Source organism: Triticum aestivum, chromosome 3B (assembly GCF_018294505.1).
Source record: "Triticum aestivum cultivar Chinese Spring chromosome 3B, IWGSC CS RefSeq v2.1, whole genome shotgun sequence".
In the NCBI taxonomy this organism is placed as follows: Eukaryota; Viridiplantae; Streptophyta; class Magnoliopsida; order Poales; family Poaceae; genus Triticum; species Triticum aestivum.
This window is the reverse complement of record NC_057801.1, coordinates 492,922,655-492,936,132: the sequence shown is the minus strand read 5'-3', so window position 1 is coordinate 492,936,132 and position 13,478 is coordinate 492,922,655. Positions and strand designations below refer to the sequence as shown.

The 13,478-nt window shown below is 48.4% G+C and overlaps 1 protein-coding gene across 1 annotated transcript; it reads right to left on the bottom strand.

Moving 5' to 3' along the window:
• Window positions 1-1,450: 1,450 nt before the first annotated feature.
• LOC123065587 (protein DETOXIFICATION 14) lies at window positions 1,451-4,425 on the bottom strand. Its single transcript, XM_044488835.1, has 7 exons — window positions 4,005-4,425; window positions 2,797-3,341; window positions 2,603-2,689; window positions 2,467-2,523; window positions 2,126-2,364; window positions 1,821-2,026; window positions 1,451-1,725 (listed from the first exon to the last, which is right to left on the bottom strand). Exons 1-7 carry the CDS (start codon window positions 4,248-4,250, stop codon window positions 1,654-1,656), a joined length of 1,452 nt encoding a protein of 483 aa, XP_044344770.1. The 5' UTR covers window positions 4,251-4,425; the 3' UTR covers window positions 1,451-1,653.
• Window positions 4,426-13,478: the final 9,053 nt, after the last annotated feature.

The window sequence follows — 13,478 nt, the reverse complement described above, 5'->3', positions numbered from 1 at the left end:
CGACGCCGCCTTCGTCGCGGCCTCGGCGGCACTGCGCGAAGCGCTCTAGGGCGGCGCGCTGGCGCTCCCTCGCCATCTTCAGGGAGTCTTGGCGCGCCCATTCAAGGGCCGCGTCGTCATTGAGCTCGACCTCGCCGTGCTCCGTCTTCACCGGCGCCAGCAGCCCCGACTCCGTCTTCACCGGCGCGAGACCCGGCTCCGTCTTCGGCTTGACGAAGCGCGGGGGAGGAGCCGACGAGGAGGCGCGCTGGACGCCCTCGCTGATGACGATGCTGGCGTTGCGTGTACGCCGGCCGAGCGGCGTCTCTGCCGCGGGCTCGGCCTTGACGCCGAGCAGCGATGGAGTGCCGGAGGAGTGGGAGGAAGAACGCGGCGAGGAAGAGGAGCAGCCGAATCTCCTCGGCGCCCATTGCCCGTCGCGTCGGCGGTGCGTCGGGGCGGCCGTCCTCGCCGGGGGGTACGCCAACGGTGGGTTGTTGCCGCCCTCAAGGTGCGCCAGCACGCCGTCGAGGGTGCGGCCGTGGACGCCCCACCAGAGGTGGCACCCCTCGCTGTTCTTGGTGCCGCCGACCAGCGGTGCCCCGTTGGTGGACGCCAGCCGTTGCTGCTGGCGGCGCTCGAATTACGCCGCCCAAGCCGCGTTGTTGTCGACGGCGTACTGGGGAAGGGAGCGCTCGGCGTCGGTGAGAGAGACGCGCGCGATCTCGACCTCGTCGGCGAAGTACGATGGCTTGGTGACGGCGTCGGGCAACGGGGGAATGGGCACTCCTCCATTGCTGAGCCTCCAGCCCGTCGGCCCGGTGCGCATGTCCGGCGGCGCCGGGATGTTCGCCTGGAACAGGAGTCAGGACTCCTGTTCGCGGAGTGAACGGCGGCCGAAGCCGTTGGCTGCCGCCTCGTCTCCGGGGAAACGCTCGGCCATCGGGGAGAGGGAGTGGCTCGGGATAAGAGATCGGCGGGAGAGGGAGGGCTGAAGTGGCACTCCAACGCAGGCGAGCGAGACCATATATAGCCGAGGGACGGGAGACGTCGGCACGCGTCGGCGCGCCACCCCGTGACGCGCCGCCCGTGAGAGGAATCAATGGAAAAGCTGACCGGCGGCAGCCTTGCCATTGATTCCCCGCGGGAAATCGAGGCGTCGGGAAGACGAGGCGGGCGGTGGCGCTCACGCGGCTGTCATGCGACGCTTTCGCGTCAAAAACGATTCGCTCGGCGCCCCCGAGCGCCCCCCAACGTGCCGGATTCGGGTTGGATCCGCTGGCGCCAATTTCGACCCGAACCGGCAAAAAATGGGTCCCTGGGACGCGATTAGGCCAATTTTTTAGCACTGGCGGTCGAAAAGTTGTCTGGGGCGCCTTGTTGGGGGCGCGGCTCGAGATGCTCTAAGTCTCGAGCTGTCGGGCATGGATCCTCTCTGTCTGTCCGGGTCGAGCAAAACTAAGCGGAAACGTGAACTAGGGGATTTCAAAATCGAGCTTCACCAAACATTTCGCCTCGGACACCAAAAAAGTAAAGAGGGAGAAAAAGAGTGGTTTACGTCCTCTTCCTCCCCTACAATTACATTGTCACTTCAGAGAGAAACCACAGCGATGGGATGCGTGTCCCCTACAAAATTGCAGCGTAACTCTTCGAGCAGTTATAGTCTCAGAAAAACTATTCCAGCAGAGATCTCGACTCAGACTCCATTGCCTTCTCACTGAGCGATCTCTCCCTAGCTTCGTCAGCCTGCATAATACAAAAAAAATGCAACGGACCGTAAGATTGTGTATCGGACTGTTCGTTTTCGCGTATGATTTGTAAGTGGGTTCAGAGAAACAAACCATCTTCTGCCAGTTGGTGAAAAACGTGATGGCGGAGAGGAGCGTGGTCTGCGAGATGGATCCACAGACGACGCCCATCCAAAGCCCCTTTGCCCCCATCTTGAGCACAAAACCCAGAAGCATCGCCATGGGGATCCCGAGCAGGTAGAAGGAGCCGAGGTTGACGTACGCGCCCACGTGCTGCCATCCGCATCCTCGAGCCACGCCTGCGGAAGAACCTACAGATGTTAGTAACAACAAGAGTGGCACATTTTGTTGGAAACGATGGACAACTTGAAATGTTATGCAGAAGAAATGAATGTGACCTGAGAGAACCCCTTGAAGGCCATCGGTGACCACGGTGATGCAGACGAGGGGAACCATGGCGGCGACAGCGGATGCGACCTCCTCCTCGCTGCTGTAAGCGCGGCCCAGGAGGCGCCGTGACAGCAAGAGAGCTCCACTGACGATCACCGCCTCTGTCACCGCTACCGACATCACGACACGGACCGCCGATCGAGCTCCTTCGGGGTTCCCAACACCCAATTCGTTTGCTACTCGCGTGCTGTTCATTAAGAAAATACAGAATCAATTATCGGATAGAAATTATTTCCATGTGGTGAAAAAAAGCATCGGCCGTGTAGTTAACTGCCTTCAGAGATCGTACCTTCCAGCAGCTCCAAGTCCATAAGGTATAGTAAAGAGCAACGTTATGCTCGTGAGGCTGTGAAAATAATAACAGCAAGAATGTAAGCTTAGCGTTATTATATAAGCAGATTTAAGCCACCTAAAACAGTGGGTACCATATTGAGAGCACCGAGGTTTGAAGCTCCGGGTTGGGCAGAAGCCCCGACATGAGGATAAGTAGCTCAAATGACCACCACTCAAGGCTGAAAAACCCAACAACAAATGGAAACATTACATGATTAGACACAGTTAACTGAAAATCCAAATGCAGAGCTAATTTCATTTTTAATTACTAGGTTCAAGTGGTTACCATATCATGAGCGCAGAGGGCAGAGCCAGGCGCAGGAACACGCCCACCCCCCTGAAGGCCTTGATGGTCGGCGGCGTGCGCGTCTCCTTGCAGGAGCTCGACATCACAATGTACGCCACGAGCATGGCCACGTTGAGCCAATAGGAGACGCTGATGGCCAGGGCGGCGCCAGTGTACCCCATCCCCGTCCTGAACACCATGACCCAGCAGAGCGGGACGTGGAGCGCCAGCGTGGCCACGGACGACAGGAGCAGCGGCGTGGTGAGGCTCTGCGACTGCAGGAACTTGGTGATGGGCTGGATCACCGCGTTGGCGAAGAGCCCCGGGATGAGCCACACGATGTACCGCCCGGCCCCGTCCGCGATCAGGGGGTCCTGCCCGATCAGCACCAGGATCTTGCCCATGAACGCCCACAGGAGCGAGAGCGGGACGCACACCACCAGGAGGGTGACGATGGCTCGGTACGTGTGGAGCCCCAGAGTGTGGTACTGCCTTGCGCCGTAGGCCTGGCCGCAGAGCGTTTCCAGTGCGCTCGCCATGCCGATCTGTTTCACGAATTAATTCATTCAGTAATATACCTACTTGATGTTGATCACTGAAAAGCGACCGTGGAGGAAATTTAGGCCGACAAAATGGTGCAAAATCCATTATTGCAGAAAAAAAAGAGATAGTTTGAACGGTTCTTCAGAATTGACTACTATACTTTGGTGGCTGCGGAATACTTCTCCTGCGGTGTCACACTGTCGCTATCGGACTAGTTGATACAAGGAAATAATACCACTTTGGACCAATCAGGAATCTGATGGCATGGCACCCACAAGTTCAGTCTCTCGCTGGTCTCAATAATTCCCAGTTAGAAAAACACACAGTCACATGCTCATCCAACTGTAGTGGTAATATACTACTCTAAAGTCCTAACCCAATGGGAATAAAGAACACGTGAGCTAGTCTCGTTTTCCCTTGTCTGTATTTCAACAAGATGGAGCAATCTCGATGAGCCAAGAACACACCATGACCGTCGCCAAGTCGCAATGGACGAGCAGAGCAGAGGAATGCGCGGCATGCAACAAGGGAAATTAAGGCTAGATGCCTGTCTATCACGAGGCGAATGGAAACTGAAGGGGGATAAACGAGAGGCCGTAAACGGAATGGAATATGCGGAAGGAGGAAAAAGGGGAGGGGAGGGTGGGGATAAGCGGCGTGCGTACGAGGAGGCTGAAGCCGGTGACGGAGGCGAGGGAGGTGGCGATGGCGGCGGACGAGAGCGGGAGGACGCCGGGGAGGTGGCCGACCATCATGTTGGAGGACACCTGCACCGCGTACTGCGACAAGCTCACCGCCACCATCGGCAGCGCCAGGTACGCCAGCTTCCCGGCCTCGCTCCGCCAGCGCCCCGGCCCCTCCTCGGCGGCGTCCTCCTGGTCCTTCCGCGGCAGCAGAGGCGCCTCCGCCATCGCGCGCGGGGTGCACTCGAGGTGGATGATCGAACGAGCTCGGGAGGCGGTCGGAGCGCTGTGTGCCCGTGGTCGCGGCCTGGCCCTCCTGCTGAGTTATTACTGGACCGCGCGCGCTGCGTGGGTATTAGTAATGTGTTTGCTCTGGACCGCTGCCTCGGCACTGCGACGAGTCGTGGCCGCCGTCGTGGTCGTGACGGCACACCCGGTTAAAAAATCATGTCGCTCTGAGAATATATAACGTGGATCCTGTGCATGCTGGTCCAGGTCCAAGGTCCGTGCTGGAAAAAAATTGGAAACTGTGGAATGCTACGCTATGGGCTCCACCTGGCATTCAGCACTGCGATGTACGTAACGATGTTGAGGATAGAACGAGTCTTCTACCAATCGCTATGCTAATTTTTGTGATGCCCACTTCAATCCCCACAAATAAGGCCTTAAATTCCTTTCCTCTTTTTCTTTCTCTGAGGCTGGTTGTAATGGGGAGTATCATATATTATTACTACATCCGCAATGTAAAGTATCATATGTTGGTATCATATAGTACTACATTTATTATTATGCATGACACAAAGTAGTACATCATTTAATATGATACTCAACCATCTCTTTCTTCATTTAATTCTATGACATCTCATCAAAATTGCTTACTCCCTCCGTCTAGTAGGTGTGTAAGTCATCTTACGAAAACCAAATAATCCCAAAACACTTAGGCGCGGTACATTAACTTCTACCTCGTTTCTTGTTTTTTGACATATCAACCAATGAGAGATGAGGGGTGTGCATGTTTTTAATGACTTGAGACTAGCAAACACGACATGCAGTGGTTAGTTCATTGCATGCAATGCTATTAATTAGCAAATAAACATTAAAGTCTCTTGTTTTTCCCTCCTCCTTGGTCACGGTGCTCAACATAATGTGACTTACTCACCTAAACGGAGGGAGTAGTTGGCATGCATGATACTACCTATGATACTACCATTACGGGCAGCCTGAAGCCAAGGCTCATACTACTAATCTGGTCCACTTACGAGCCTAGCTGACTGAGTGAATTTATTAATACAACATGCTACTTAATTTTTAAGGCATCACATTCAACTGTGGTCTTCAAACTAAGGCTACTCATAATGGGGAGTATCATATAGTAATCTCATGCATATGGTACTACCTTCATAATGCATAGTATTATAGAATAGTATCATAGATGATCATATTTATTATCATGCATGACACAAAGTAACATAGCATTTAACATGATACGGTATCTACTTACTCCTTCTGTCCTTTAAAAAGTGTACTTCTAACTTTATTGAAGGGTCAAACTATCTTAAAGTTTGTCAAATTTATGCAAAAATATATCAATGTTTGTGAAACCAAATAAATATATAATGAGAATATATTTTATCACGAATCTAATGCTACTAATTTGATGGCACAAATGTTGGTGTATTACTGTATAAATACGGTCAAACATAAAAAAGTTTGACTTTTCAACAAAGTTGGAAGTACACTCTTCAAAGGACGGAGGGAGTATGTTACTCTAACCCCCTCTCTCTTCTTTAATTGTCTGTCACATAAACATGTTTGCTAATCCCAAGTGTATGATACCGGTTATATTACCCACACTATGGCCAGCCTAAAACTGGGTCACCCGATTCTCAAAGAACTCTTTTATTTAATTCTTTTAATAATTCATTATGTTTCCTAATTTTGAAGCTTTCCTGATTAATTCAATTTTGAATTTGGTTCATGATTTTAACCGAGTCAAAGATTTTTTTAATTAATCGGCATCAACCGGTCTATAAAGACATATCTAATGTTGTAGCATCAAAATGGCACATGTAATGTTGTAGCATCAAAATAGTACATGCAGCCACCAATGTATAATAGTTTTTCCAGATAAGTATAAGTTGATTAGTGGATAACACAGAATCACACTGTGAAAGACCCACCAAAACACGGTATTACAAATAAAAAGAAGCACACTCCACCATCTCCCCCACTTGCCAAAATAAATACTCCATCAGTTTCAAAATATAACGTGTATTAGTTTTTTGAAAAGTCAAATTTCTTTAATTTTGACCAAGTTCAGAGCCAAAAATATCGACATCCACAATACTAAATAAATAAAACATGAAAATTCATTTCAGGATGAGTCTAACGACATCGATTTGATATTATGAATATTGATATATTTCTCTACTAATTTGGTCAGACTTAAAGAGATTTGACTTTTCAAAGAACTAATACACCTTATATTCTGAAACAGCTGGAGCAAAAAAAAATGATGTGTGTATTAATTTTTTGAAAATTCATTTTTTTAATTTTGACCAAGTTCAGAGCCAAAAATATCGGCATCCACAATACTAAATAAATAAAATATGAAATTCATTTTTTTTGAAAGATCAAGCATCGCTGGCATTTCATTGATAATAGCAGGAAGCAGCGGAAAAACAACAAGGTGGTGAAGGTCCTAGGACCAGATCCGAAGATCAAAGAAAGAGAAAAGAAAAAACAACAACCCTAAAAGTTGCAGCCCAACACTTCATACAATCCATACTAAGGCCGCGCAGCTCCGCCTCCGGCGGTGAACTACTAAGAAGATTGCGCAGGGATGGCGTCACGGAGGATCACCAAACGAGCCATCTGTCACGCGTCATCGTATACCACATGTTGGGGAACGTAGTAATTTCAAAAAAATTCCTACGCACACGCAAGATCATGGTGATGCATAGCAACGAGAGGGGAGAGTGTGTCCACGTACCCTCGTAGACCGAAAGCGGAAGCGTTATGACAACGCGGTTGATGTAGTCGTACGTCTTCACGATCCGACCAATCCAAGCACCGAACGTACGACACCTCCGAGTTCAGCACACGTTCAGCTCGATGACGATCCCCGGACTCCGATCCAGCAGGGTGTCGGGGATGAGCTCCGTCAGCACGACGGCGTGGTGACGATGATGGTGTTCTACCGACGCATGGCTTCGCCTAAGCACCGCAACGATATAACCGAGGTGGAATATGGTGGAGGGGGGCACCGCACACGGCTAAGGAACGATCACGAAGATTAACTTGTCTAGAGGTGCCCCCTCCTCCGTATATAAAGGGGGGAGAAGGAGGGGGCCAACCAAGGGGGTGGCGCGCCCTAGGAGGGGGAAACCTACTCCAAGTAGGTTTTCCCCTCCCTTTCCTAGTCCAAGAAGGACGTGGAAGGAAGGAGTGGGAGAGGAAAGGCAAGGGGGGTGCCCCCCTTGTCCTATTCGTACTCAAGGGGAGGGGGCGCGCCTCTTGCCCTGGTCGGCCCCTCTCTTTCTCCACTAGGGCCCAACAAGGCCCATTAGTTCCCGGGGGGTTCCGTAACCCTCCGGCACTCCGGTTTTCTCCGAAATCATCCGAAACACTTCCGGTGTCCGAATATAGTCGTCCAATATATCAATATTTATGTCTCAACCATTTCGAGACTCCTCGTCATGTCCGTGATCACATCCGGGACTCCGAACATCCTTCGGTACATCAAAACTTATAAACTCATAATAAAACTGTCATCGTAACATTAAGCGTGCGGACCCTACGGGTTCGAGAACTATGTAGACATGACCTAGAACTGTTTTTGGTCAATAACCAATAGCGGAAACTGGATGCTCATATTGGCTCCTACATATTCTATGAAGATCTTTATCGGTCAAACCGCATAACAACATACGTTGTTCCCTTTGTCATCGGTATGTTACTTGCCCGAGATTCTATCGTCGGTATCCAATACCTAGTTCAATCTCGTTACCGGCAAGTCTCTTTACTCGTTACGTAATGCATCATTCCGTAACCAACTCATTGGTCACATTGCTTGCAAGGCTTATAGTGATGTGCATTACCGAGAGGGCCCAGAGATACCTCTCCGACTATCGGAGTGACAAAACCTAATCTCGAAATACGCCAACTCAACCTCTACCTTTGGAGATACCTATAGAGCTCCTTTATAATCACCCAGTTACGTTGTGACGTTTGGTAGCACACAAAGTGTCCCTCTGGTAAACGGGAGTTGCATAATCTCATAGTTTGTAGGAACTTTGTATAAGTCATGAAGAAAGCAATAGCAACATACTAAACGATCAAGTGCTAGGCTAACAGAATTGGTCAAGTCAATCACATCATTCTCCTAATGATGTGATCTCTTTAATCAAATGACAACACATGTCTATGGTTAGGAAACATAACCATCTTTGATTAATGAGCTAGTCAAGTAGAGGCATACTAGTGACATTAAGTTTGTCTATGTATTCACACATGTATCATGTTTCTGGTTAATACAATTCTAGCATGAATAATAAACATTTATCATGATATGAGGAAATAAATAATAACTTTATTATTGCCTCTAGGGCATATTTCCTTCAGTCTCCCACTTGCACTAGAGTCAATAATCTAGATTACACAGTAATGATTCTAACACCCATGGAGTCTTGGTGTTGATCATGTTTTGCTCGTGGAAGAGGCTTAGTCAACGGGTCTGCAACATTCAGATCCGTATGTATCTTGCAAATCTCTATGTCTCCCACCTGGACTTGGTCCCGGATGGAATTGAAGCGTCTCTTGATGTGCTTGGTCCTCTTGTGAAATCTGGATTCCTTTGTCAAGACAATTGCACCAGTATTTTCACAGAAGATCTTCATTGGTCCCGATGCACTAGGTATGACACCTAGATCGGAAATGAACTCCTTCATCCAGACTCCTTCATTTGCTGCTTCCGAAGCAGCTATGTACTCCGCTTCGCATGTAGATCCCGCCACGACGCTTTGTTTAGAACTTCACCAACTTACAGCTCCACCGTTTAATAAAAACACGTATCCGGTTTGCGATTTAGAATTGTCCGGATCAGTGTCAAAGCTTGCATCGACGTAACCATTTACGACTAGCTCTTTGTCACCTCCATAAAGGAGAAATATATCCTTAGGCCTTTTCAGGTATTTCAGGATGTTCTTGACCGCTGTCAAGTGATCCTGTCACGCCCAATATGCGACCCTATCCAAAAGGAACTCGAAGGTCCCACCAAGGATAGACCCGCATATTGAAACGCTTTTGCAAGGTGGATATCATTACATCAACATTACATAATAGATGGGGATACATACAAGAGGCAAACAATGCCACATGAATACAACATCATGATACATCAGAGCACCATCCGACTACGGATGAAACACAAACAGAAACTCAAATGACATCCACCCTGCTAGCCCAGGCTGCCGACCTGGAACCTATCCCCTGATCGAAGAAGAAGCAGATGAAGAACTCAACGCAAGCAAGCATCGCTCTCGCGTCATGATCATCGCATAACCTGTACCTGCAACTGTTGTTGTAGTAATCTGTGAGCCATGAGGACTCAGCAATCCCATTACCATGGGTATCAAGACTAGCAAAGCTTAAAGGGAAAGGAAGGGGTAAAGTGGTGAGGCTGCAGCAGCGACTAAGCATATCTGGTGGCTAACATATGCAAATAAGAGCGAGAAGAGAGCAAAAGGAACGGTCGTGAAGCTAGCAATGATCAAGAAGTGATCCTGAACTTCTACTTACGTCAAACATAACCCAGAAACCGTGTTCACTTCCCGGACTCCGCCGAAAAGAGACCATCACGGCTACACACGCGGTTGATGCGTTTTAATTCGGATCTGGTGTTAAGTTATCTACAACCGGACATTAACACATTCCCATCTGCCTATAACCGCAGGCACGGCTTTCGAAAGATTATACCCTGCAGGGGTGTCCCAACTTAGCACATGACAAGAAGGAATAGACATTCTCCCAGGAAGACCCGATCAGACTCGGAATCCCGGTTTACAAGACATTTCGACAATGGTAAAACAAGACCAGCAAAGCCTCCCGATGCGCCGACAAATCCCGATAGGAGCTGCACATATCTCGTTCTCAAGGCAACACCGGATGAGACTAGCTATGAGTAAAACCAACCCTCAAGTTGCCCCGAGGTGGCCCCGCAGGCAGTTCAGTTCGGACCAACACTTAGACAAGCACTGGCCGGGGGGGGGGGCTAAAATAAAGATGACCCTTGGGTTGGCCGACCCAAGGGAAAGGTATAGGTGGTGGTGAGGCAAATGGTAAAACCAAGGTTGGGCCTTGCTGGAGGAGTTTTATTCAAAGCGAACTGTCAAGGGGGTCCCATAAATCACCCGACCGCGTAAGGAACACAAAATCCGGGAACATAACACCGGTATGACGGAAACTAGGGTGGCAAGAGTGGAACAGAACACTAGGCAAAAGGCCGAGTCTTCCACCCTTTACCAAATATATATATGCATTAATAATATAAGAGATATTGTGATATCCCAACCAAAAATCCTGTCCACCATAGAGAAATCTTCAACTTCACCTGCAACTAGCAACGCTATAAGAGGGGCTGAGCAAAGCGGTAACATAGCCAATCAATGGTTTTCATAGGAAAGGTGTCAAAGGTTAGAGGTTCATGGCAATATAGGATGGCTTGATAAACAGGTGATAGGTAGCGCATCATAGCGATAGAACGAAGCAACTAGCATAGCAATGATAGTAGTGAGATCCAGGGTAGCGGTCATCTTGCCTGAAATCCCGCAAGGAAGAAGAACGAGTCCATGAAGAAGACGAACGGATGAAGCCGAACCAAGCGTAGACGAACGAATCCTCACGATCGCAACGAAACAGGAACTATCGAAAAGAAGCACACAATAAGGTAAACACACCACACATGAACAAGACATGATGCACAACAAGCATGATGCATGACAATGCTACATGAAGTTACTCATGGCAAGAGATGATGCAAACAAGAGCAACACATCAAGACAAGTTTTAATGAGGCCGGGAACAACATATAACAATTCCGGTAAGTCCTCATGCAAATTTCGAAGTTGGTCCAGATATGAATAAACCTTATGTTCAAGTTGTTAAACATCAAGTTAAGATGCACAAAGATGATCTACACGAGATTCTAGTCAAGTTACATATAAAGTTCATTTAGTTCGGAGCTACAGCCTAGAAGATATGAGCAAAACAAGTTAAACATGTCATTGATGCAAAATGCACCCAAACATCAAGCAAACACCTCAAAACATGAATGCAACATGATAATATGAAACTACATGCAATTCTAAGCAAGTTTCATATAGAGCACACTCAAAACGGAGCAACGGTTCAACACACACACTCTATACAAGTTATAGCAACAATCTGTCCAAAACAGCAACTAGGCATATTGCAATCATCAAAAAAACATAACTACAGTACCACAACATAATAATAAAAGGCATGGACATGATGTACAGGTAAAGAACAACAAAACATGAACACTGAGCTATCTCCAGAAATCACTAGAACATGCTCAAACACACATGGTAAGATTGCAAGTTATAACAATTTCAGACTTTGCAGAAAATAACATCACGATGCACTGTTTAGAGCTATCAAACAACATGTTACAGGAACTTATCACGGCAAACAAAGGCATGGCATGATTCTACTCAAAGCATAGATCAAAAGTCCCTTACTGACCATAAGCCAAAAAGGATCAGAAAATATGATGGCACCCACATAAACATAGCAAGTTATAATACAGACTCAAACATGGCAGAAACAGAATTATGAAGGCATGTTAATGAGCTTGTGCAACTCACTACAGAGAAATACATGGCATTACAAGGCAACCAACAGTAAGAAGACATATTTGTGAAGCTAAGCATGGCAATAGCAAGGTCATAGGGTGCATGTATCACTAGGAAAACACATGGTAACAAGTGAACTTAATGTTAACAGGCTGACAGCAACATTATGAAGCAACTTTGGAGTAAGATATGAACAAGCTACAGCAACCTATAAATGCAACCAGGGGCATGGATGGATAGATGATGACATGTAGATCAAAACATGTTTATAGAACATCTCCAGATTATGCATAGAATGATTAGTAGCAACATGTTTATATAGCATCACGAAATAACAAATTCAGCCTAGCAAAACAGCAACATCCTGAACCCTACTTAACAAGCTTGAATCACTCACCACAAGTCATTGCATGGCAAGATAAGCATAGCATTATCAAGAAGACATGTTTGTGTAACCAACCAAGGCAAGAACAAGTTCATAGCATGCAAGGATCAACTATAGCAACCTTGGCTACATTAAATAACATGTAAACAATCTACCAGGAAACATTTTGAAGCAAAAGTAGAGCACGAAAATGATATGCTAGGCTACTCCATAATTGCAACAAAGGGCATGAATGGCTAGACAATAACCACATGTTCAAAACACCCTTACTGAAGTATCTCAAAATATGCATGGATCTCTCTGTAGCATCAAGTTTACATGGCATCAAAATAACAGCAGAACAGGGACAAATCAGCAACATCACGATGCCTAGTTTGCATGCTTGTGCTAGTCACCACATTGATCACAAAAATACATGGTAAGAACCTCTGTAAATAAGACATGGCATAGAACAAAACACATGTAGACATCAACCTCATAGGATGCACACATCAATCATGGCAAAAATGACAAAAGAGCTCGTTCTGATAACAGACAGCAGAAAACATCATGAAGCACTCTTACAACGATGATTCAGGCATTAAGATGACCTCAAATGAATACGATGCAATGGAATGAAATGATGTACTCGTTGAGACGAACAATTTGACATATTACACGCACGAAACGGAGCTACGGATGCAGATATACGACATGACGAACATGGCATGAAAATAACACAGATTCGAGACTTAGCAGTTTTCAGAGGGGGGAAAGTCAACCTCGTGCACGGATTTCGAGGATCGCCGGGGAGGCGCCGGAGTTGGGGTAGAAGGCGGCCGGAGCTGGGGAAGACCGGATCCGGGGCTCCCGCGGCCGGATCTGGCCGGGGCAGAGGAGAGGAGGGTTCGGGGCCGGAGGAGGAGGCGCGGGGCGACCGGGAGCAATGGCCAGCGGCGGGGAGGCGCTCCGGCGAGCTCCTGCAGCGGACGGGCGGCCGGAGGGCACACGGGGCGCCGCCCGCGGCGGCGTGGCGACCGTGGCGAGGGGCGGCAGGGCCGGGCGCGGGGACGGGGCAGAGCGCGCCGGCGGCCGGCGGAGAGGAGATCCGCGGCGGAGTCCGGAGGCTGCGCGGGCGGGCGACGGCAGCGGCGATGCGCGGGCCAGGCGGCGCGGATCTGGGCCCGCGCGGGCCTGCTGCGGGATGCGGGCGGGCCG

Coding starts and splice junctions, on each gene's coding strand:
- LOC123065587 (XM_044488835.1), bottom strand. CDS start 4,250: ATGGCGGAGGCGCCTCTGCTGCCGCGGAAGGACCAGGAGGACGCCGCC. Junction 2,690..2,796: donor CCCTCTGCGCTCATGATATG/GTAACCACTTGA, acceptor TGGGTTTTTCAG/CCTTGAGTGGTGGTCATTTG. Junction 1,726..1,820: donor TCACCAACTGGCAGAAGATG/GTTTGTTTCTCT, acceptor TGTATTATGCAG/GCTGACGAAGCTAGGGAGAG.